General features: G+C 48.4%; 4 protein-coding genes and 1 pseudogene across 13 annotated transcripts; 2 read left to right on the plus strand and 3 right to left on the minus strand.

The window, feature by feature from the left end:
* Positions 1–3,652: 3,652 nt before the first annotated feature.
* Positions 3,653–7,045, plus strand: LOC112891009 (annotated as a pseudogene).
* A 315-nt stretch (positions 7,046–7,360) lies between these two features.
* LOC112889714 (protein WHAT'S THIS FACTOR 1 homolog) lies at positions 7,361–11,701 on the plus strand. Of its 10 annotated transcripts, XR_003228165.1 has the most exons (5): positions 7,364–8,724; positions 8,821–9,238; positions 10,080–11,162; positions 11,290–11,384; positions 11,481–11,701. XR_003228165.1 is itself a non-coding variant. In XM_025956469.1 (2 exons), exon 1 carries the CDS (start codon positions 7,512–7,514, stop codon positions 8,685–8,687), a length of 1,176 nt encoding a protein of 391 aa, XP_025812254.1. In that variant the 5' UTR covers positions 7,361–7,511; the 3' UTR covers positions 8,688–8,724; positions 10,854–11,701. The 10 variants fall into 10 exon arrangements, 1 of the variants encoding a protein (XP_025812254.1); XR_003228161.1 differs by having other exon boundaries at positions 10,080–11,384; XR_003228164.1 differs by having other exon boundaries at positions 11,290–11,701.
* LOC112889716 (cell number regulator 11-like) lies at positions 9,245–10,598 on the minus strand. Its single transcript, XM_025956471.1, has 4 exons — positions 10,544–10,598; positions 10,383–10,454; positions 10,096–10,305; positions 9,245–10,020 (listed from the first exon to the last, which is right to left on the minus strand). The coding sequence occupies exons 1-4, from the start codon at positions 10,596–10,598 to the stop codon at positions 9,944–9,946; spliced, it is 414 nt and encodes a 137-aa protein (XP_025812256.1). The 3' UTR covers positions 9,245–9,943.
* Positions 11,702–12,333: 632 nt separating the features above from the next.
* On the minus strand, positions 12,334–13,244 carry LOC112889715 (basic blue protein-like). The gene is made up of 2 exons (XM_025956470.1): positions 12,958–13,244; positions 12,334–12,816 (listed from the first exon to the last, which is right to left on the minus strand). The coding sequence occupies exons 1-2, from the start codon at positions 13,148–13,150 to the stop codon at positions 12,611–12,613; spliced, it is 399 nt and encodes a 132-aa protein (XP_025812255.1). The 5' UTR covers positions 13,151–13,244; the 3' UTR covers positions 12,334–12,610.
* A 1,683-nt stretch (positions 13,245–14,927) lies between these two features.
* Positions 14,928–15,970, minus strand: LOC112889643 (gibberellin-regulated protein 5-like). Its single transcript, XM_025956373.1, has 2 exons — positions 15,811–15,970; positions 14,928–15,692 (listed from the first exon to the last, which is right to left on the minus strand). Exons 1-2 carry the CDS (start codon positions 15,874–15,876, stop codon positions 15,408–15,410), a joined length of 351 nt encoding a protein of 116 aa, XP_025812158.1. The 5' UTR covers positions 15,877–15,970; the 3' UTR covers positions 14,928–15,407.
* Between the last annotated feature and the right edge of the window lie 4,023 nt (positions 15,971–19,993).

A 19,993-nucleotide genomic window follows, 5' to 3' on the forward strand; every position in this document is an offset into this window, starting at 1 on the left:
GTAGAGATTTGGTTTGATGGGCTAGTATTACAGATCATATTGGACCGGCTGCTAGCCGTGCCGTGTCGAGATCTCGGGCCAAGCACAGCACGAGGCACGGGCTGTGGACCGGCACGGATCCGATTAATCTGGTACCGTGTCGTGCTTGGGCCGAACTAAAGTACCTCGTGGAAAACTATAACTATGCTTGGCGGGACAACGCCACGTGCAAGTTGCGTAAAAGTTCTCCCTTTGCAAGCGCGAAACCGAGAATTCTTACTCCCTCTTTTTCCTTTTCAGACCATGAACAAAACTAATTCACTGGAATGCTTAACAGCTTAACATGTTTTTTTCTTTTTTAGAAAGTGCGGTGTTGTGCTGGAGACTAGAGTATTTGGCCTTTTTGTCCGGAGTCCGCAAGGTTGATCAACCCTGAGTGACGTACAACCCCCAAAGCTGGTCCCTGGAGGAACAGAGCAGTCGCAGGACTCAGAGACTGCTGTATTGTATTGCCGTTGAGTGACTTTCGTATTGCTTGCGTAGTTTGCGTTGCGATCTCCCTTTTTTGCGTGACGCGATGGCGTGGCCAGAGACGCATTAAGAGCGGCGGAAGTGACGAGCGGAGAGAGAGAGAGAGAGCGCAGCGCAAAGTGGAGCTGGAGGTGGAGCATGCAGCAGCGGCAGGATTGCAGAGCCCTGGCGCTACGGAGGCCGGTGGTTTGGCCGTTCCCCCCGCCCCCCGGCTCGCCGGCCTCGTTTCTCGCTTGCCTTTACTTGCCCCCGGCCCCGCGGCCCGCTCCCCTGATCCCCGTCACTCCTTCTGCCCGGTGGCGCCTGACCCCGGCTGCCGCAGGCTCTGCCGAGCGCGCTGCCGCATGCCCGAGTCGCACGCACTCACGGCAGCCTGCAGCGCGCAGCCGTGCACTCGATCGATGCGTGTGCGCTCGCCGCGGGCACGCATCCATGCATCATCCTACCCACGCGATCCAGAGGGAGCACCGGAGCAGGCAGGCGGGCAGCCCACAGTCCGGGGCTCCAGGCACGCCATCAATGGCTGCCCTGCGTGCGTGCCAGGCCAGGCCGGGTTCCGTGCCGGAAGCTCGGAGGCGGTGCGTGATGACTGAGCCAGAACCACCTCTCGGGTCTCAGGTCTGGGAGTCTGGCCGGCTGGGCCTCTGTCCGTTTGTGTTGCCAAGGCGGAGGCGGGGGAAATCGGCGAGCCCCTGTGCCCGCGCGGCCCGATGCCGGTCATCCACTCATCCAGGCACGGTCAGCAGTCAATGCGTTCGTCACCGCCGGGAACTACGATCCGCGCCACGGTCTAGCAACGGAGCTCCTGGATTGCCAGCGAGGGTCTCTTTAATCCAGCTGACAACGGCTGATGTTTGATACCAATTAGAAGTGTTAAATATAGATTAATTATAAAACTAATTGTATAAATAAAAATCAAATTACTAGCTGAATCTACTAAACATAATTAATCCATTATTAGTATATATTTAATATAGTATAATATTATCAAATCATAGACCAATTAGCCTTCATGGATTCATCTTGTGAATTAGCCTCCATTTATGCAATTAATTTTATAATTAATTTATATTTAGTATAAACATTCAATGTGATAGTGATTAAAGTTTAATCGAGGTGATTCAAATAGGCATCGTGCCTCTGTGCATGTGACGCGTTGTCAAGGTCACTGGTCCGCACGGATTGGAGGGTGATTTGGCCGAATCGTAGCTCTGAGGGGAATTAAATTAGACGGAGTAAACATCCTGCCTGCGGCGATCATCGCCAACGAGGCAATGACAACTTGGCCACGCAGGCAGCAGAGCGTAGGGAGGATTTCATTCCTTTGGCGCTCTCTCAGAACTGATGCCACCATGCAGCAGCACTTTGCATCTACTCCATCTACAGGCTAGACAAAGGAAGGAGGACCAGAGGAGACTAGGAGAGGAGAGCGAGGTGCAGCAAATGGTGTACTTGTGCCTAGCCCTACATGCTGGCTACAGGGAGTAGGGAAATCGGTAGCTACTGCCTGCAGCCGCGCCATGCCTGCACTGCACTGCAGCACACGTCTGCAGCGCTATAAAATAACAGGGTGCTCCCGTCCCTAGCTGCCACCGCTAGCTGGTTCAGAGTTCAGACTACGAGACTGATTCAGAGTCCTCAAACATAGAGATTGGAGTTGTATTGTACTAGTGCGTAAAGGCGTAACGAATTGCTCGCTAGATGGTGTTGGCCTGTTGGTTGTGTCCAGGATGCTGTGTCGTGCGCTGGCGCTCAGGTTGTTTTCAACCTCGGAGTGTTTGGTTTCCTGAATTTATTTTAAACCCTATTACGTCGAAAGTTTTAATACTAATTAAAAAGATTAAATATAAGTCTAAAATTTATTCACGGGGTGAATTTATTAAGCCTAATAAAATAATTAGCACATGTTTACTTTAGCATCATATGAGCTAATCACGGATTAATTAGGTTTAATAGCTTCATCTTGCGAATAAGCCTAGGGGTTATGGAATTTATTTTATCATTAGTCTATATTTAATACTCTTAATTAGTATCCAAACATCTTATATGATGGGGCTTAAAATAAACCAGAGGGAACCAAACACCCTAGATTCCAGGGAAAAGGGCTAAAGATTGACAAGATGAAACATGAAAATAATTCGGATATAGGCCATGAAACAATGTCGTATGGATTATTACAAATCTTGTAATGTACTACATCCATTTTTAAATATATGATATTATTCACTTTTCCTGTTCATTTAAACTTTCATCTTTTCTATAAATGCTTATGCAAATAGATAAATCTATAAGGCCAGTCTAAAGTGTATGTGATGATAGATCTAGTGTTGCTCATTTAACTTTACTTGACAAATTGAGTAAGTAAATATTGTTGGTCAAAATTTGAGTAAAAAGTTAAGGTTGTCGTATATTTACGAACAGATGGAGTAATTGACTAAAGTTATAGTTAAAAGGAAACACAAGCAATTGTCATAGAATCTCAAATTTTGCGCATCATCTCATATAAATAACCAATACTGGTTCTAAATGTTTTGATAAATTGTAGATGATACGAGTAACTGTTAGATAGTTCTCTTAGAGTTAGAGGCCAAATCATCTTGAGCCTTTTTGAGTCTATTATAAATTCAAAGATTTATTTATCGGTCAAAATAAATCAGTAGGTTCAAACATTGACGGACGAAATATGCAGCATGTGATGCCTTGACATGGAAAACGTGTAGTTTTGCGATCTGGTTTCTGAAATATGTAGCTCATCCATACTCCCACGAATTACTTTTAGGTTGCGTATAATCAACATATATTTATTTTTCTACCACCAATTTAACTTTTGGAATATTTTGGTTGAATTTTGGAAAATGATTACCGGGTCATGAAACCTCATAATCACACAGAGAACAGCCACTTTCAAAGGAAACATCAGAGTGAGAAATCACGAATCAGCTATGCCGTATGTTTTTGAGACAAAACCAGCTGTATCTCAACGCGGTGGCGTTTTATGTTAAGCTTTCTCGGTAAAGTGCAGTTCAATCAACTGTGCTCTCCACAAAGCAAAAAGGCCCAATAAGGCCCAGTACTTCAGAGAAACAAACCCAAGCTTTAAGCCCACGGACTCCCCCATCCCCGACGCCCAGTCCATCCCGACGTTGCCTGGCGTCGCCGCCGTCGGGATGCAGAGGGATCCGTTCTCTGCTGCTCTTAGGATTTCGACCCCGCTTCGAATTGAGCAAAGCCTCTCCATACAAAATGCAGTCACGAGCTCTGGTTCCTTATTTCGCCTAGTGGTTCTTTTTTTTAATCAAAATCTGTGACCTCTCGAATTCCCCTCCGAATTGCTGAAAACAGTTGAATTTGATTTTCCTTTTCTAGGGTACCAGCCACTTGTTTTCATCTCGTGTGGTGAACCAGATCTGCAGGATCCCGAATGTCACCGCCGGACCATCGGAAACGACCCTCGGCGCGATGCTCCTCAACTGCGTGCAGCAGCGGCCCCAAACGCTGCCGCCCCCGCCTCGCGGCGCCTGCATCCGCCGTCGCCCCTGGCGCTGGCACGGCGGCGTCCCCCTCCTCCCCCCTGGGCGTCGATGAACGGGGATTTGGTCCGCCTGATCGCATGGCGCGTGCTGGCCGGCGACTTGCTGGACTACGTCCGCCTCCGCGCGGTGTGCCCCCACAGGCGGTCGAGCGCCGCCTGCCCGCGCGGCCGTGGCGTCGTCGACCCGCGCTTCCACCCGCGCCGCTGGATGATGCTACCGGAGGGCCACGGCCTGTACCCGGCCCACGGCAGGCTCCGCGGCTACATCCGCTTCTTCAACCTCGACACCGGCAAATTCGTTCGCGTGAAGCTGCCCGTCTTCCAGGACCACTGAGTCCTCGACTCGGTCGACGGCCTCCTGGTCATGCGCCGGGACCAGGACAAAGCCATCCGCCTCTTCCACCCTTTCACCGGCAACGTCGTCGATCTCCCGCCACTTGGGAACCTTGTCACGCATATCAGCCAAGACCTGCCTGGAGCTTCGCACCCGGTGCATAGGTTCTACTACCTCGGAGATGTCTGCACTTCCTTCAGTGTCAGTGCCGCCGGGGTCATCACCGTCATGCTCGCGCTTGGTCGGATGGGCTGCGTAGCCTTTGCTACCTCCCAGGATCAGAAATGGCACCTGTCAACCTGGACGCTAAGTTATTACAAATCCTTGTCGTTCCAAGGCAAGCTGTACATGGTGCGAATGAGCTTCATACCTGAGGAGAACAAGGATATATTCCAAGTTGATCCGCCACAGGGGGATCAGGGGGTGGGGGCAGGTTCTTCTTTGCCGGAACCGAAGCTGGTTGCCACAATCCCCGCTGACAAGCTCACCTATCCCATCTTCCTGACAGAATGCGACTCGCAGATCCTTGTGGCTGGCTACACCGATAGATTGTACTCGCATATGCAAGTTCATAGACTCGCAGATCTTGCATCAGAAAAGCTGGTTCCGGTAACAAGTATCGGAGACAAGGCTTTGTTCATCAATGACAGGAGCCTGTCTGTTTCCTCCACTGCGGCATTGCCTGGTGTTGTTGGTGACACCATTGTTCTGCCCAGTAGGAAAGATGGGTCACTTATTCAGTACCACCTTGGCATCGGCACTTGGTCACGGCCTATGGATGGTTGCATCACAACTGGCCCGGTATTTGGCCCCTCTTGCCTGATCTACCATATCTACACCTGTTGCAGGCGTGAATACTGGTGAGTGTGGGATCACCGGCTCCGAACCTCTTTTGTTCATCTCTCAATTATTTTTCATATTTCCTGTTACAAGATAGGCGATCGAGTGGATTTAGTTTCTTCTATGTTTTCAGGAACAAAGGGCAACTATACAACCGGAGAAAAGCATGCAAGTGGCGAGTGAAGAGAAAGTGGCGTGTCGGGGTACAGTCCATCTTGCTTAAAGTGTTACATTACTTTTTTCCCCTATTGATGTGTACATCTCTGACGCTCAACATTTTTGCTGCTAATCTACTTATTATTCATGCTTAAATATTTAACACTATTAATTGGTACCACTTCTGTTTTTTTGTGTTGCTGGTGAAATCGACACTATCCTTGATCTCAAACCAGCAGAGCTTTTGTGATACGGCAGCGGTTTTATTGAACCAGCGAGGACAATACGATGGCAGGATTAGCTCCATCCATCCTCTGGACTCTGAGATTCTAATCCTTGCTTACAGACTCCATTATCTCTAAGGCTTATATAATGCCGACTCAACAACTTGCTAACAAACCAAAGATACTAACTAACCGAGAATCCTGCCGATTAACTAGCCAAATCTTAACTAAGTAGAACGGGCTGCTGCAACAGGATTGCACCGGCGGTGCTGGTACGTGCGGCCCACAAATGAGTCCACCACACTTTGTAGCTTCATTATCTCTGTTAATTAGATTTTAGGCTAATATAGTTCACTTCATCTTTCAAGAGTTATGGTTGTTTTATTGGGATGTATACTCTCTTTTGTAAGCAAGATTTGCAACTAGTGGTAATTTCTTATGCCAGGAATAAACATAATTTTTTGTTTCACTTTGAAATTTGCTGTCACAGAAGCCTGTTATCTGTGCACATAAACTTTTTCTACCTTTGTCTATTATTAGTTGACACTCAATCACAGTGTCCAGTTATGCATGTAAGACAATAAGACCGTATTGTTATGACTGTGCTTATAGGCTGACTATACCATATGATTTTCCTATGTATGGGAACTGAATTTACTGAAGAAACGAGAAAGTGTCACTAGGAAGGTCTTGTTTAGAAAATTCTACCCAGGTTAATTGTCTGGACATCGAACCGTGACATGCCCATGTGCTAATCTGTAGAATTACACTGAAAATCTTCTACGTTCTGTTGCTCCTTTCGTCAAGAGCCGCTAACTGAATGTTCAATACATGTTCCAATGAGTAATGTTTTACATATAGAGGCTTGCTCATCGCCTTTTTCTCCCTATAATATTTATATCCGTGGATGTACTCTTCTGCGTTTACTTTTGAACATTTTGGTTTGGTTTGTATAGTTACGCATTTGACTTATTTGCTTTTGTACTTCTTTGTTCACCAGGTTTAAATGATTTGCGATGGAGCTTACCATGATTGATTTGCTATTGAGGTGGTACTTGGATTTTTCTCAGCAGCACCACGAGTGGTGCATCTTTTACCACGGCCAAGAGGAGAAGATCAGTTGCTGATTCCTCCAAAATGTCATGTTATTATCTTTTTGGCCAGGGTTTTAAACTATGCACTTGCATACTTGTTCATATGCAAACGTTATCAACAAATATGTTTGTGCGCAATATTTTATAAGTATGTGTGTAAACACATATAACTAATTATGCTAGCATGTTAGTGACGTCTGCGCAATTATTTTCTATCTTTTGGTCTCCTTATATTCTCGCTGTTGTAACATATCTATCGGCTATTGTCATGGTTATAGTATATCATGTATCTATTGCCATGTTTTGTACAGCCGGGAGATGAAAACTGGACGTCAAAATTCGATGGATTTCGTCATTTACTACCTGCTATTTTTTCCAAGATCCTTGCTCATCATGAGACCTTTGAATTAAGACTACTTCAGGGTCACCTTGAAAGGCATCCAAATTTCAGGTGATGGGTTCGTTAGTAGCATACTTTTTTTTAACTGATATTAGAATACTTTGAAGGAGTTGAAGCTCTACTCTTCAGGTGATGAAGTGAGCGATAAGGTTAGTTACTCGATTTAGCCAGTAAGCAAAATAATTTTTGACTGGAGGTGAAATACAAATTTTTTGGGAAAAAGTAAATTCTAACTTTTAATCTTTGCCTCTTTGGCAGTCGGTAGGCCGACGTTAAGCAAGCCCATTCATATAAACAGGCCCACGGTCCTAAATAAAGCCCGTGTCGAGAAAAGGAAAAAGCCCACGAACGCGATTTCTCGACCCATTCGGGATGCTCGACCCATCCCGGCAGCATCCGCCGCCGTCCCCCGTCGGCGAGCATGGCGCGGTGGTCGTCCCCTAAGGATCCCGCCCTGGAGGCCGCGCTCCGGCGCAACCGTCGGTGGGTCGTGAACAACCAGATCAAGCGGCTCCTCCTCCGCTTCCCGTCCCGCACGGCGCCCGTGCGCTTCCTCCAGTCCCGCTTCAAGACGCTCGACCTCATGGGCCGCGCCGCCAACTGGCTCGGCAAGTATCCCTCCTGCTTCGAGGTCTTCTCCGCCGACGCCGAGGGGGGCAGCGGCGAGCAGGAGCCTTACTTCGGCTTCACCAAGCGGATGGCGGCGCTCGTCGACGCCGAGGAGGCGGCCGTCGCGGCCTCCGAACCGGCGATGGCTGACCGCCTCGCGCGGGTGCTCATGCTCGCCCGCGGCCGCCGCCTCCAGGTCTCTAAGCTCTCCGCGCTGCGGGGCCCGCTCGGCCTCCCGGACGACTATCTCCTCCGCCTCCTCCCCGCCCACACCGACCTTTTCCGCCTCACCAACCCGTACCCTCACCGCCGGAACGCAGCCGAGCTGGAGCTTATCCGGTGGGCGCCCTCGCTCGCCGTCTCTGCCGTTGAGGCCACCGCGGCCGCGAACGACTCCGCCCCGCGGTTCACCTGCTCGCTGCCCGCCTCCTGGACCAAGTCGCACGCCAAGATGGAGGAATTTAACTCCACGCCTTACATCTCGCCCTACTCGGAGGAATGGGCGGTGCCGGGCACGGACGCCGAGGCCGAGAAGCGAGCGGTGGCCGTGGCGCACGAGATCCTCTCACTCACGCTGTGGAGAAAGATGTCAATTCTGAAGCTGGAGCATTTCAGGAGGGAGTTTGGGCTGCCGGAGGACACGGCGAGGATGCTGCTCCGGCACCCTTGCCTCTTCTATGTGTCGAACAGATACAAGATTCACACGGTGGTGCTGCGTGAGGGTTATGAGGGGTCGGAGCTGAGGGAGAAGGATCCTGTGGTGGCGGCCAAGGATCGGCTCGGGGAGCTTATGCAGGAGGGGCTGCAAGAGTACAATCAACGAAGGCGTGCGGCGAATGTGGAGAAGAAGAGGAGGAGAGGGGAGATTGACGTGAAGAAAGAGGAAGAAAAGGTGGAAGATGAGGAAGCGGCACGGCTAGAAAGTGCAGAGAAGAGGGAGGAGAGGAGACGGTTTTACAAGGTGTTGTTCGATGATGGCAATCGGTGATTGTCATAAGTTTTTCTCTGTTGATCTTCAGAGGAAGGTAAAGATCATCAGTGCATTGTTTGCTTATTGGACCTTGAGCATTTAGCTATTTTGAAATGTATGGAATCATTTATTTATTCATGGATGCAATTAGGCTGGCAAACTATCTGCAAATGAAAACGGTCAACCTGTACAGGGAATGGAATTTGTTAACTGCGAAGCAGAATGTGTGACTGAAGATCTGCAAAGTGGTATAATTTTGATCTATCACAGAGAGTAAGAGGTTGCAGAACATGTTGCTGAGAGAATGTATTCATGGATTGACAATGGTTATGATGGGATTCTTAGGGGCTCGCAAGTGAGATATTGGTGCAGCCTGGAGTGGTTCCGGGTCAGAGAGAATGGTGTTCATGAGCTGCAAATGTTGCTGTTGACGTATTACTGAATGAATGCATATGAACAATGCAAGGCTGGCTGATCTTTCAGCAGAACAATAATTTTACCTTATGAGCTGTTCATTCTTGCATAGCAAATATTTGAATGTAAGATCCTGAACTTCAGTAAGCAATCAGGTATGTAGTAAGTTGCACTCGTCTTATGTATTTGCTTTGTGTCATTTTTAGATTCATTAGGATGGCATTCTTCCAGTTTAGCAATATCTTGTATGCCTTTTGGGAATTTAAGCCCTGAATTAATAGATTCTATAGATGATTTAACTGTACAAAATCGCACGGATGTCTATTGTCTCATCAATTATTTTTATGTGCCTTTATAGTTATGAATAATCCTTTGCGAGCCGTATGGTCACTTCAGCCATTAGTTAGAAACTTCTATAGATGATGGAACTTTCCAAAATCATCCTTCTTAGCGTTGATTTGGTTAGTCAACCATTTATGGATACACTTAGATGATTTCAAATCCTCGAGTGTTTGTATGCTTATGACAATTTGCTGGTCTGTAGTTGTCTTGTGGATTAAATGGTACTACGGCCGAGCTGTGTTTTATGCCATTGAACACAAGCCTATGTATGCCTGCTGATGTTGCAATGTGGAAACATACATAAAGAGCAAAACAAAGAAAACAGACACAATGCAAGTTTATGGAAATTTATCAACATCGTAGTGTTGTACCAATCATAAGGCTCCCCTTCTTTTCCTTATTACTGGAAGACTTAAAAAAGTTAGGGAACTCGAAATATTATAAAAAGAAAAAAGAAAAGAAAAGGAAGTGCCAATCACCATGCTCAGCAAACTCAGGATTTATGCTATCCTAGAACTCTAGAAGCACATTGATTGCTTTCGTGGCGGTCTCATCCCTTGTACACACCCCACCACCTTGTTGCTACCTTCCCATCCTGCAAAAGGAATGATGAAGACCATGATTCAGTCATTAATGTGTGTCTTTTTCAAACAGTCAGGAGGGAGAATACCTTTGGCCATATTGAAGCCGCGCTTCTCGAGCTCTGTGTACTCCTGGCACAGCGCGCAGGTGTCGCACCAGAAGTGGACACAGCAGTCCAAGCATGGCGATTCTTGTAAGTTGTATTGTGCTCGCATTGAGGAGCGTTTGCTACAAGTATACAGCCACTGGCAACCTATGGACAGTAGCAGAACATACAGGGTCCCGTTCATGCAGCACGCTGCAAATAAGTAGGAGAGTTATAGATTGATGGTTTGTATGAGTGCACAAAGAGAAGAGGATGCGGAGAACACCTACATGTGGAGCCCCTGTCCACAACCTCAGCTACACGGCCAAATGTAACACAGGGGCACCAGCAAGTCAAGCAACCTGCAACATCGGGAAAGAAATGAAATATGGATCGTTCCGAATCACATGTGCAAGAAGTGTGAGAAGAACCAAGAAGGTGAACCGCATACAGGTGCCGACATCTCCGAAGCAGCTGCAGAGCCCAACAGACCACTCCCCTGACATGTTGTTGATAGGCTGAGTAGATTGTGGTTTGTGCAAGACGGTAAAACGAGGCTTCTGGCTGTGTGTTTTGAGGCAATGGTACACTTGATCCTCTATGGATTATATAGCACTAACAACGCGTATCAGTATGACTCATTACTAATAGTATGAACACACTACAAAGCTAATTGCTTTGATGGCCTCTCTCAGAGCAGAGTTTTGTTCTTTTCTTGGCTGTTGCACTGAAATATTGTATGCTATTTTGTGTTTTTGCAGGTTTTGCCTTGAACCGGTCGTCCCGATGATCGTCCAATTGGCATGTTCTACCTTGAACCATTCCTTCTGAAATCCCTATGCCGATCCTTTGTTGAGGACTCGGATCATTTAGGAGTTTTCAGTTTGGCGGTAACTTTTCCTCCTTTCTTATAAAAAAAACTTTCATTCCTCCTCGTTAATGTTCCCACCAGACTGGCTGGATGGAGGGGGAAAAGATGGAAGGTTTCCGTGTCATCTCGATGCTAAAGATGCCAACGGTAAAGAGGAGATTGTCACGTTGTGGCTTGCTGGAGAGTCTGATAGCTGCAGGTTTTCCGGCTTCTCGCTGATAAAGTAGAGATTGCTGCCGTATGGCAGTGCCCCCACACGGCTGCTAGTATATTCAAGGCCAGTTGATGCTAACTGCTGACCAGTTCGCTCTGTTTCCGAGTTGCAGAAATGACGCAGTTCGTGAGCGACAAGAGGTGGCCATGTCTTGTGATTGAAGCAATGCATCTGGTTTAGTTTGAGTTGAAAGAATTACAATATGGTGTACGTGTATCCCTTCATTTCGGGCTCGATTGCTCCACTACCGATAAAAAAATCCGCCTATTTTTTTTTATGTTTTACTAAGCTGCCTAGTTGCAGAATTGGCACGGTTCATGATCCAACGGAGCCAGCGACACCGTGCCATGGCTCCTGATTGAAGAGATGGAAATGACAGAGCCGTTCGTAAACGGCTTTCTCTGCAGCCTTGATAAACTCGGGCGTACCTTTGAATTTCAGTCACCTTCCACTTCTATACTTCAAATACATCTCCAACATATTACTCATACCTCATACTTTAAATACACTCTCTTTGTTACCAATAATTATTTTTTATTTTTTGGTAATGGTTGCTACAACAGGCTACCAATATCCAATCCTAAGGATAGAGTGGAGGGAATCCTCTACATTTGAGTAAGAGAAAGGTGTGTTTTGACGACTATTAAAAATATTTTGCTATTAGCGATGGAATTGGTTATCTACTGGGGCATCTTCCATTATTAAATGGATAATCTTTTTACATCGGGGAGAGAGATGAGTAATCTGCTGGTTATGCTGGATACGCTGTTACTTGTGTTTGACTTTCTTGAGGTTACTTTCTCGCAAGCTCGCAACCTTGTGTTTTTGGTAAGAAGAAGGAAGGTGTGTTTTGACGACTATCAAAAATATTTTGCTATTGGTGATGGAATTGGTTATCTACTAGGGCATCTTTTATTATTAAATGGATAATTTTTTTATATTAGGGAGAGAGATGAGTAATCTGCTGGACATGCTGTTACTTATGTTCAACTTTCTCGAGGTTACTTTCTCGCAAGCTCGCAACCTTGTGTTATTTTCTCGCAGGTTGGATCGACTGCGTCGAGAGCGCAAAGTCAACTTCCAAGGATGGCGTTTGGCACGATACACGGAGCGGCCTGACAATATGTTTTCCCCCTCTCCACGTGACTCCACCATTAAAAAAAAACTTGCCTTTGAAAGAACGCCCATGATCCATGGCTAGATTAGCATCACGAGAGAAGGCATCAGGTTTACTCATACAAGGCAATGTTACGTACGTGCCAAATGAACTCACACAACATGATTCGCAACCACACGCGAACTACACAGAGAGAAAACGTCGTTGCACACGAGCGTGCAACCAGCGGCACGACGACGACCACCGTATACCAGGACGTCACGGGCTGGCGTAGAGGAGCAGCCGGCCGGAGCCACCTGCTGGCCGGCTGGTCATCTCAGTAGACCTTGACGGCGAGCTTCATGCCGGCCTGGCAGTGCCCCGGCGCGCCGCAGATGAAGTAGTGCGTGCCGGCGGGCAGCCGGACCGCGTCGTAGCCGGTGCGGTACACCGGGGCGCGGCCCTTGGGCGACACGATGCACCTCCGGTACCCGCCCTTGCTCACCCACACCACGTCGTGGTACGTCGCGTTGTACTTGAACACTGCCGGCCACGGCCGCGTCGCACGGAAGAGGAAGATAACAATGTCAGTGAGACCTTAAAAAAAAACAGAAATGAAAAACCTCAGTGGCACGGAGATCGAGGCTCCGCGAAACCGATCGCGACAACTGAAGTTAGTATTACCGAGCATGTCGCCGGCGTGGAAGGTCTTGCCGGCGAGCCACTGGCCGTAGTCGACGTTGCGCGTCCACCCGGCCGCGTCGCCAACCAGGTACGTCGTCCCGGCCTCCGCGCCCGGGGCGGACGCCACCAGGATCGCCGCTGCGCACAGGAGCGCGGCGACGCTGCTTGCACTGCCTCTTCCCCGACCCGCCATTCCTCTCTCTCTCGCCGGCCGCCGCCGCGCGCTCACAGACCTTCCTGGAGAGTGGAGACCAGCAGCTTGGGTCGGCTTGGCTCGCTCGCTCGCTGCCTGGGGACTTGCAGGAACGGCGGCCCGGCCGCGCGGCCTTTTATAGCGCGGCGTGGGCGTCCGTGTTACATGTCATGTACCAGTGTGGTTCAGTGAGTGGCACGCCAACTACGGCGAGAGCGAATCGCACGTGACGACACGTTGTGCCGTGTGCCGCCCATTCATTGACTAGCGACGAGCTGAAGCTCAACCGGCCCTAGCTTAGAGATAAATTAGAGGATCGGTCTCTTCTTTGGTTCTTAGGGAAAAATTTAGTAACCGAGGAAGTGTTACGAAGATGAAACTTTTTCCACGTTCCATAAAATTCTATCTTTATTCTTCTTGTAATAATTCTGTTACATCAGTAAAATTTAATATCTATAAAACTTTTACAAAATTCTATTAAGATTGGTATCTTAGAATAAGATATAGAGCAGAGCATGTGATGGGCACTGCTGCTGCAAGTTTTCATGTGCGATGTCTGGCGGATTTCACGAACTGCGCGAGGTCGCTTGTTTGCTTGCACGCCTGTTGGGGGCACCGACAGCTCCTGGCGCGCGCAGCCGGCTGCTTTGCTTCCAGAAAGTCAGACCTGCCTGTCGTCACTAGTATTCATCGTCGGAGGTTAAGTTGACCGTAGGCGTGTAGCTAAGCTCCTGATCCGCCTCGGGAGCTGCGCGATGGGCTCGCTGAAATTGTCAAAGCTGCCACCTAGGGCCATCCCAGATCCACGATCCACGCCGCGGCGACGGCCTGCCATTGGAGGCATCGACAGGATTCAAACAAATGCGGCGCGCCACGTTTGGGCCATCTCGACGGGGCCTCTCTCTCTCTCTGTTCGGGGGTGAGGTCAGGCGCGTCGTGGTGCCTACGGCTACGCACGCAGCGTTCGGAATCATCCCCAAAGTGCTCGGTCAGCCTTGCAGTTCGGTCGGGGAGCACTCGCAAGTGCAGTCTCGCGTCAGCGTTGCACACCCTGCTGACATGACGCAGCAACTCTGGGTTTTGAGTGTTAAAAGAGTCCGGAACCGGAAGTGCTGTACTACTTGCTTCAACACCGTACACATGAAAAACGAGTCCCTTGATTATTTTTTTTTCAGTTTTATTCGTGTTCGTTTCACAAAATTAGACGTTCAACAGCGTGGGTCAACAAAATTGGTTGCTCGGCGAAACTGTATAGAACAGACAAAGCGTCGCCATTTCGCAGGCCCAGGTTCCCAAGCCGTTGACTTGATGGCCCATCTGAGCCTACTTAATGAAAATGAAAATAGTCTTGCCTGTCCCATGGCCCAGCCCAGACCATTTAAGGATGGAATCAACGGCAGGGGGCTACTGCTGGGCCACCCACAAACATGCACCGAGTTAGGCCTGCACGTTGAATGATGGCCCATCAAGGCGGACCAACGCGACGAGTGGCCCATCAAGGCGTGCGGCCCAAGAGTAAACTAACTGAATCCGGCGGGTCCATGACCTAGCCCAGCCCAACACAACGCACGGCCCTGGTGCGGGGCCTTTCGGCCTTTCTGCTCGATCCCCTCTACAGTCTACTACCCTCTCTCCCCATGGCGAATTTTGACGCTCCGAAACAATCATCCGCATCAAGACCAGATCTGTGATCCATCAAGCATCCAAACGGGGCACCGTCACTCTCGAAAGAAAATAGAGAGAGAGAGAGAGAGAGAGAAATCCAAACACGAGAGCATTCAGAACGAAATAGTATATATTAGCTCTGCGCGAGCGCAATCTGGCAATCTGGCAAACTGCAAATAGCAAGGCTACCAGGCTTGGCATGCCCCAGTGATGGTGCGGGGTTTCCATCATTAGGCTGCATAATTTTAATCAAGTCCTACTAAACAGAGTAGTAGCCGTGCTTAGGGAGGAGGGATGCACATGCCAATGCCATGCCTCCCTCCATAGGAATCCTAACTCTCCCTCCTGATTTGTTCTTTCCTAATGCCTCACCAACAGTAGCACTAGCAGCACATGATGCAGCACCCAGATCTGCTCGGAATAGCAAGCATCCCAGATTCAGCAAACAAGGCGTGACTAACACACCTAGCAGCTAGGGAGGAGAACGGAACACGAACAGTGCAGGGATCATCAGCAAGTAAGCCGGTGGATCCTGACAGCGGCGGCCACCAGAGGAGAGCAATGGCGGCCGGGATCTGATCTCTGATCTGATCTAGGGGCACTTGGGCCCTCCCTCCTTGGTCTTCCAGTTGTTGTAGCAGGGGCAGGCGCCCTTGTTGCCGTAGAAGCCCGGGGGCACGCAGAGGCACTTGGCGCAGCACTTGTTGCAGAAGGTGAGGCAGGCTTTCCTGTACTGCGTGTTGGAGCACCGCGACGCGCACTTGGGCGAGCACTCCCACGGCTTCAGGTTGCCGCCGCCGTTGCCGTTGCCGTTGCCATTGCCGTTCCCGTTGCCGTAGCCGTTCCCTTTGCCTTTGCCGCCGCCGGCCACCACCTCCTGCCGGAGACAAGGCAGAGGACACGGATCGGTTAGTTGGTGAGCCGCCAGGCCATGAACGCGCAGCGCGCACGGAACGGGAAATGGCTGAGGGGACGGGCCGGGCCAGCGAGCTTACCACGGGGAACGCGACGGCGAGGAGCAGGAGCGCGAGCACCAGGAAGGAGACGGCCTTGGCAGCCATCGCTCGCCCGCCTTCTTCTCTTCTGCTCTTTCTCCCTGGGCTGTGCCTGAAGCTGTTGACGGGGCAAGATATTTGGGGAGGAGCAGCTGCTCTGCCCGGGCCGAGCTTTTATAGAGCGAGGACTCGACCCAGGACCAGGAGGTGGACAGTGGTGGCGGCACCGTGGCACGGCGGCAGGCAGGGGGGAGGTGAGGGCAGTTATGGAAGGGAGCGACGTACCGGCCGCAGCGAGGACGGGCCCGGGCAGGCATGTGCGGCGCCAGTGGGTGCGCAGACAAAGGCTGGCGACCGGCGCCCCGTGCTCGCGCGCTCGGCTTTACTGCCGCCCCCCTCGCGTGGTTAGGCGTTAGGGCGCTGGGCTCGTGAGCCCACCACTACGGGTCCAAGACCCGTGTCGAGCGTTACTTGCCTGCCTGTTCCTGAAAACTGAAACTGCAAAAAGGTTTAGGCCCTGTTTGGAACACAGGAACGAAAAACACAGGAATAGGAAAAAGTACAGGAATAGAGAAAACATAGGAATTGAGAAAGTGAAGAAACCACAGGAATTGAAAACAGAGGAAACAAGATTTTTTGGTGTTTGGATTGCAGGAAACGTTTAATAATATTTGAACTTATACACTAGCCGTTGCACATCAAGAAAAAGCTAGCCGTTGCACATATGAACGTTGCATGTCAAGGAAAAGCTAGCTTGTACACTAGCCGTTGCATGTCAGTTCTGCGTACACTTGCCGCACTAGCCGTTGCACTCACCTCTTCCTATATAATTGACACACTTCATGCGACATGCACCATCATATAGGCCATCAGCCACTCACACCCACCGACAGCACACCAAATACAATTTTTCCCATGGATTCAAACTACCATCGTAGATCCAAAAATGATGATGAGTTCATCTTCTGCATTTGGCCCACATTACAAGAAGATAGTTCTTCTCAAGCATCACAAAAACAAGCAGTGCATACTTCATGTAGGGATGGTGCCACATTTGTGCATGAAACTCTGACTGGCCATGAAATCTTGTGTAGAAACAGATTCCACATGGAGAGAGAGATATTTCAAGCATTAGCCAGAAGAATGCGTGAAAGTAATCTTCTTGCCGATTCAAGGTATGTATCGGTAGAAGAACAGCTAGGCATATTTCTATATGCAGTGTCAAAGAATGCTAGCAATCGAACATTGCAAGATCAATTTCAGCACAGTGGAGAGACAATTAGCCGTCACTTTGGAGCAGTATTGTATGCTCTAACACAATTGACATGCAACTATATACGTCCACCTTCTCTACATCCACATCGTATATTAAGACAACCAAAATTTTCTCCATACTTTGAGGTAATTTTTTTTACTGCAATAGCAATACAAACTCTGAATTAAGTATGATACTAATTCTAGAATAATATGTGCAGAACTGCATTGGCGCAATAGATGGCACTCACATCCCTGTGACCATTCCATTTGGACAACAAGAGCCATATAGAAACAGAAAACAAGGGCTTTCACAAAACGTCATGGTGGCCTGTGACTTTGATCTAAAATTTGTTCATGTGCATGCTGGATGGGAGGGGTCAGCCTCTGATGCAAGAGTTCTCCAAGATGCACTCAACCATGGATTTAATGTGCCACCTGGTAAATTTTATCTAGTAGATGCAGGTTATGCTAACACCCCAGAATTCCTCGCTCCGTATCGCGGAACAAGATATCATTTACAAGAACAGGGAAGAGCAGCACAAAAACCACAGAACTATAAGGAATTGTTCAACCTCCGACATGCTCAGCTAAGAAATCATGTAGAGAGAATTATTGGCATACTAAAAACAAGGTATCCCATATTGAAAGCAGCCACATTATATGACATTAGTACACAAGTTGACATTGCTGTAGCTTGTTGTGTAACTCACAATTTTATACGGTTACACAATGGGGATTTGTCACTGCCCCAAGAAGCCACTACAGATATCAATGAACAGAACATGATGCAAGTACCACAAGGAGATGATCATTATAATAGTGATGTGCCGATGTTCAACAATGTGCGCCAAGCAGGAAATGACATGCGAGATGACATAGCTAAGAGGATGTGGGAAGATTACATTACAAGACGATCAAGTCAAAGGTAGAGATAGTTCTGAAATTTGTACCATACTAATTATCAGTTCTACTACTATGAGCACTGTTGTGTCAGTACTCTACAAAAGTCAAGCTACCCATTGCTGTAATAGTTAGTACTACAGCAGCATATCACAAAATAAACATGCCGTGTACCTGCCTAGTTGCAAAAGCTAGTCTAAACTTTGTTATAGTCACTAAAGTTGTTTGCGTAACCAACCCAGTCGAAACTGATCAGTACTAAATGAGAGAAACACTTCCCTGGCTGGTGGGTTATCTTTGAAAATGTCTGCTGCTTTAATCATTTCTTCCATAAGGAGTTCTTCAGCCATCCCCTCAAGTGCTGAAACACAATTTTTGATGCTGTATGGATCTTCCATTTTCTTCTCCTCAATAGCTGTAAATCGATCAATCTCTTCTTTCTTTAGCCTTAGGTACCTCTCATGGAAATCATTGACAGAACTAGTACTGTTGGTTTTTTGCTTTTTTGCTCGCCTTTTATCTGGTACTTGTGGAGTAGAACTAGATGGCCTGGAATTCATGCATGGTGTTTCTGGACAATGGTCTAAGCTAGATGTAAGATCAGCAGGATGTAGTTCTTGTGGTCCTTCTAATGACTCAAGAAATGTTGAGTTATTTACTTGGTCTGAGAATTGACTAAATGCATCAGCACCAAACCAATTGGTTTCATCCCTGCTTCCCCCTTCTTCAAATTCAAAATTCAATGATGATGCACATGGAGCACGTATACTAGGTGCTGGTGAATGGAATTGCACGTTAGGGACCTCAAATGATGGTGTAGATGCTCCTGCTACTCCTACAGATTGTTTTTCCCTGTTTGCATAATGATCCATTCCACGGCAGCTTCTTCCTTCAGCATATCTTCCTGCATAAATGATATGAACCATTATATATACAAGTAGTAATGCGTGCAGTCAATAAAACTGATTTAAACTCACAAACTGCAACTTACCATCATAGAGAGCAAACAGGTCGTCATAGTACGGAAATGACTTGTCTCGCCACCGAAGAAGGGATTCTTTGTTTCTACGTGAATCTAGTGTTTTCCAAACGTCATCTGGTGCTGTAACCATCATCCTATCAGAATCCCAGCCAAAACCACTTTCTGCGGACAAATCTTTTACAACTCGGTACTCCTTTTTCATATCCTGCTCCTTTTGTTTTACTTGAGATACAGTGAACTCTGTTGAAAAGTTTGTATTGAACTGAGCTGTAATACTCTTCCATGCCTCCTTGCTCCATGCATTGTTTGTTCGGTATCTAGGCACATCATGATCTTTTAATACCCCAATAAGATAAACAATCCTTTGATGATTCCAGTTTGCTCTACCAGATTTATTTTTTGTGCCTGACCAGAAACATATAATAGCCCAATAAGATAAACACGTATCTGAACTAAAAGCATACAAAGAATAGTAAAGCTTCTGAAAGAGATAAACTGTACAAAGAATAGTAAAGCGGTGGCCGGCCGGTGACACTCCCTGGCAGCGAGGAGCGGCACAGTGGCGGGGAGGTGTTCCACGACTTCATCAGCCTACGTCGTGGGGAAGAGCCGCGGGGGCTTCGGGATGGAGCTGGAGGAGCTGCTCGTGGGGAAGAGTCACGGCCCTGCCGTCGCGGTACGCCGTCTCAGCGAGGCCGATGATGGCGACCGCAGCTCCGACTCCGGCTGGTGCCGACGCCGCGCGTTCGAGACGAAGTTGCCCCCATCGGCAGCGCGCGCCACGTATCTCTCCTCCAGTCCTCCTACCGCTCCTCCCATTCCACCCTGTGTCTCACCCGGCCGGCCTCTTCTTGAAGATATGGAGCAGGGGAATAAGAACATGGATCTAATCTGTTACCTGTTCCTTGTGAAGAAATCTCTTCATCCCTTCCAGATTGACCACTCGAATCCAGCGTGGATGGAAGGGGACCAGGGAGAGGAGGGCGATTCCGTTGAGCACATGCGGTACTTGGCCGCTGATTCGCCATCTTTAGGTGGATTCGC

The sequence above is a fragment of the Panicum hallii genome, chromosome 4 (assembly GCF_002211085.1).
Source record: "Panicum hallii strain FIL2 chromosome 4, PHallii_v3.1, whole genome shotgun sequence".
NCBI classification, from domain to species: domain Eukaryota; kingdom Viridiplantae; phylum Streptophyta; class Magnoliopsida; order Poales; family Poaceae; genus Panicum; species Panicum hallii.

Coding starts and splice junctions, on each gene's coding strand:
- LOC112889716 (XM_025956471.1), bottom strand. CDS start 10,598: ATGTCAGGGGAGTGGTCTGTTGGGCTCTGCAGCTGCTTCGGAGATGTC. Junction 10,306..10,382: donor TGTGGACAGGGGCTCCACAT/GTAGGTGTTCTC, acceptor ACTTATTTGCAG/CGTGCTGCATGAACGGGACC. Junction 10,021..10,095: donor CGGCTTCAATATGGCCAAAG/GTATTCTCCCTC, acceptor TTCCTTTTGCAG/GATGGGAAGGTAGCAACAAG.
- LOC112889715 (XM_025956470.1), bottom strand. CDS start 13,150: ATGGCGGGTCGGGGAAGAGGCAGTGCAAGCAGCGTCGCCGCGCTCCTG. Junction 12,817..12,957: donor CCACGCCGGCGACATGCTCG/GTAATACTAACT, acceptor CGTGGCCGGCAG/TGTTCAAGTACAACGCGACG.
- LOC112889643 (XM_025956373.1), bottom strand. CDS start 15,876: ATGGCTGCCAAGGCCGTCTCCTTCCTGGTGCTCGCGCTCCTGCTCCTC. Junction 15,693..15,810: donor TCGCCGTCGCGTTCCCCGTG/GTAAGCTCGCTG, acceptor TGTCTCCGGCAG/GAGGTGGTGGCCGGCGGCGG.
- LOC112889714 (XM_025956469.1), top strand. CDS start 7,512: ATGGCGCGGTGGTCGTCCCCTAAGGATCCCGCCCTGGAGGCCGCGCTC.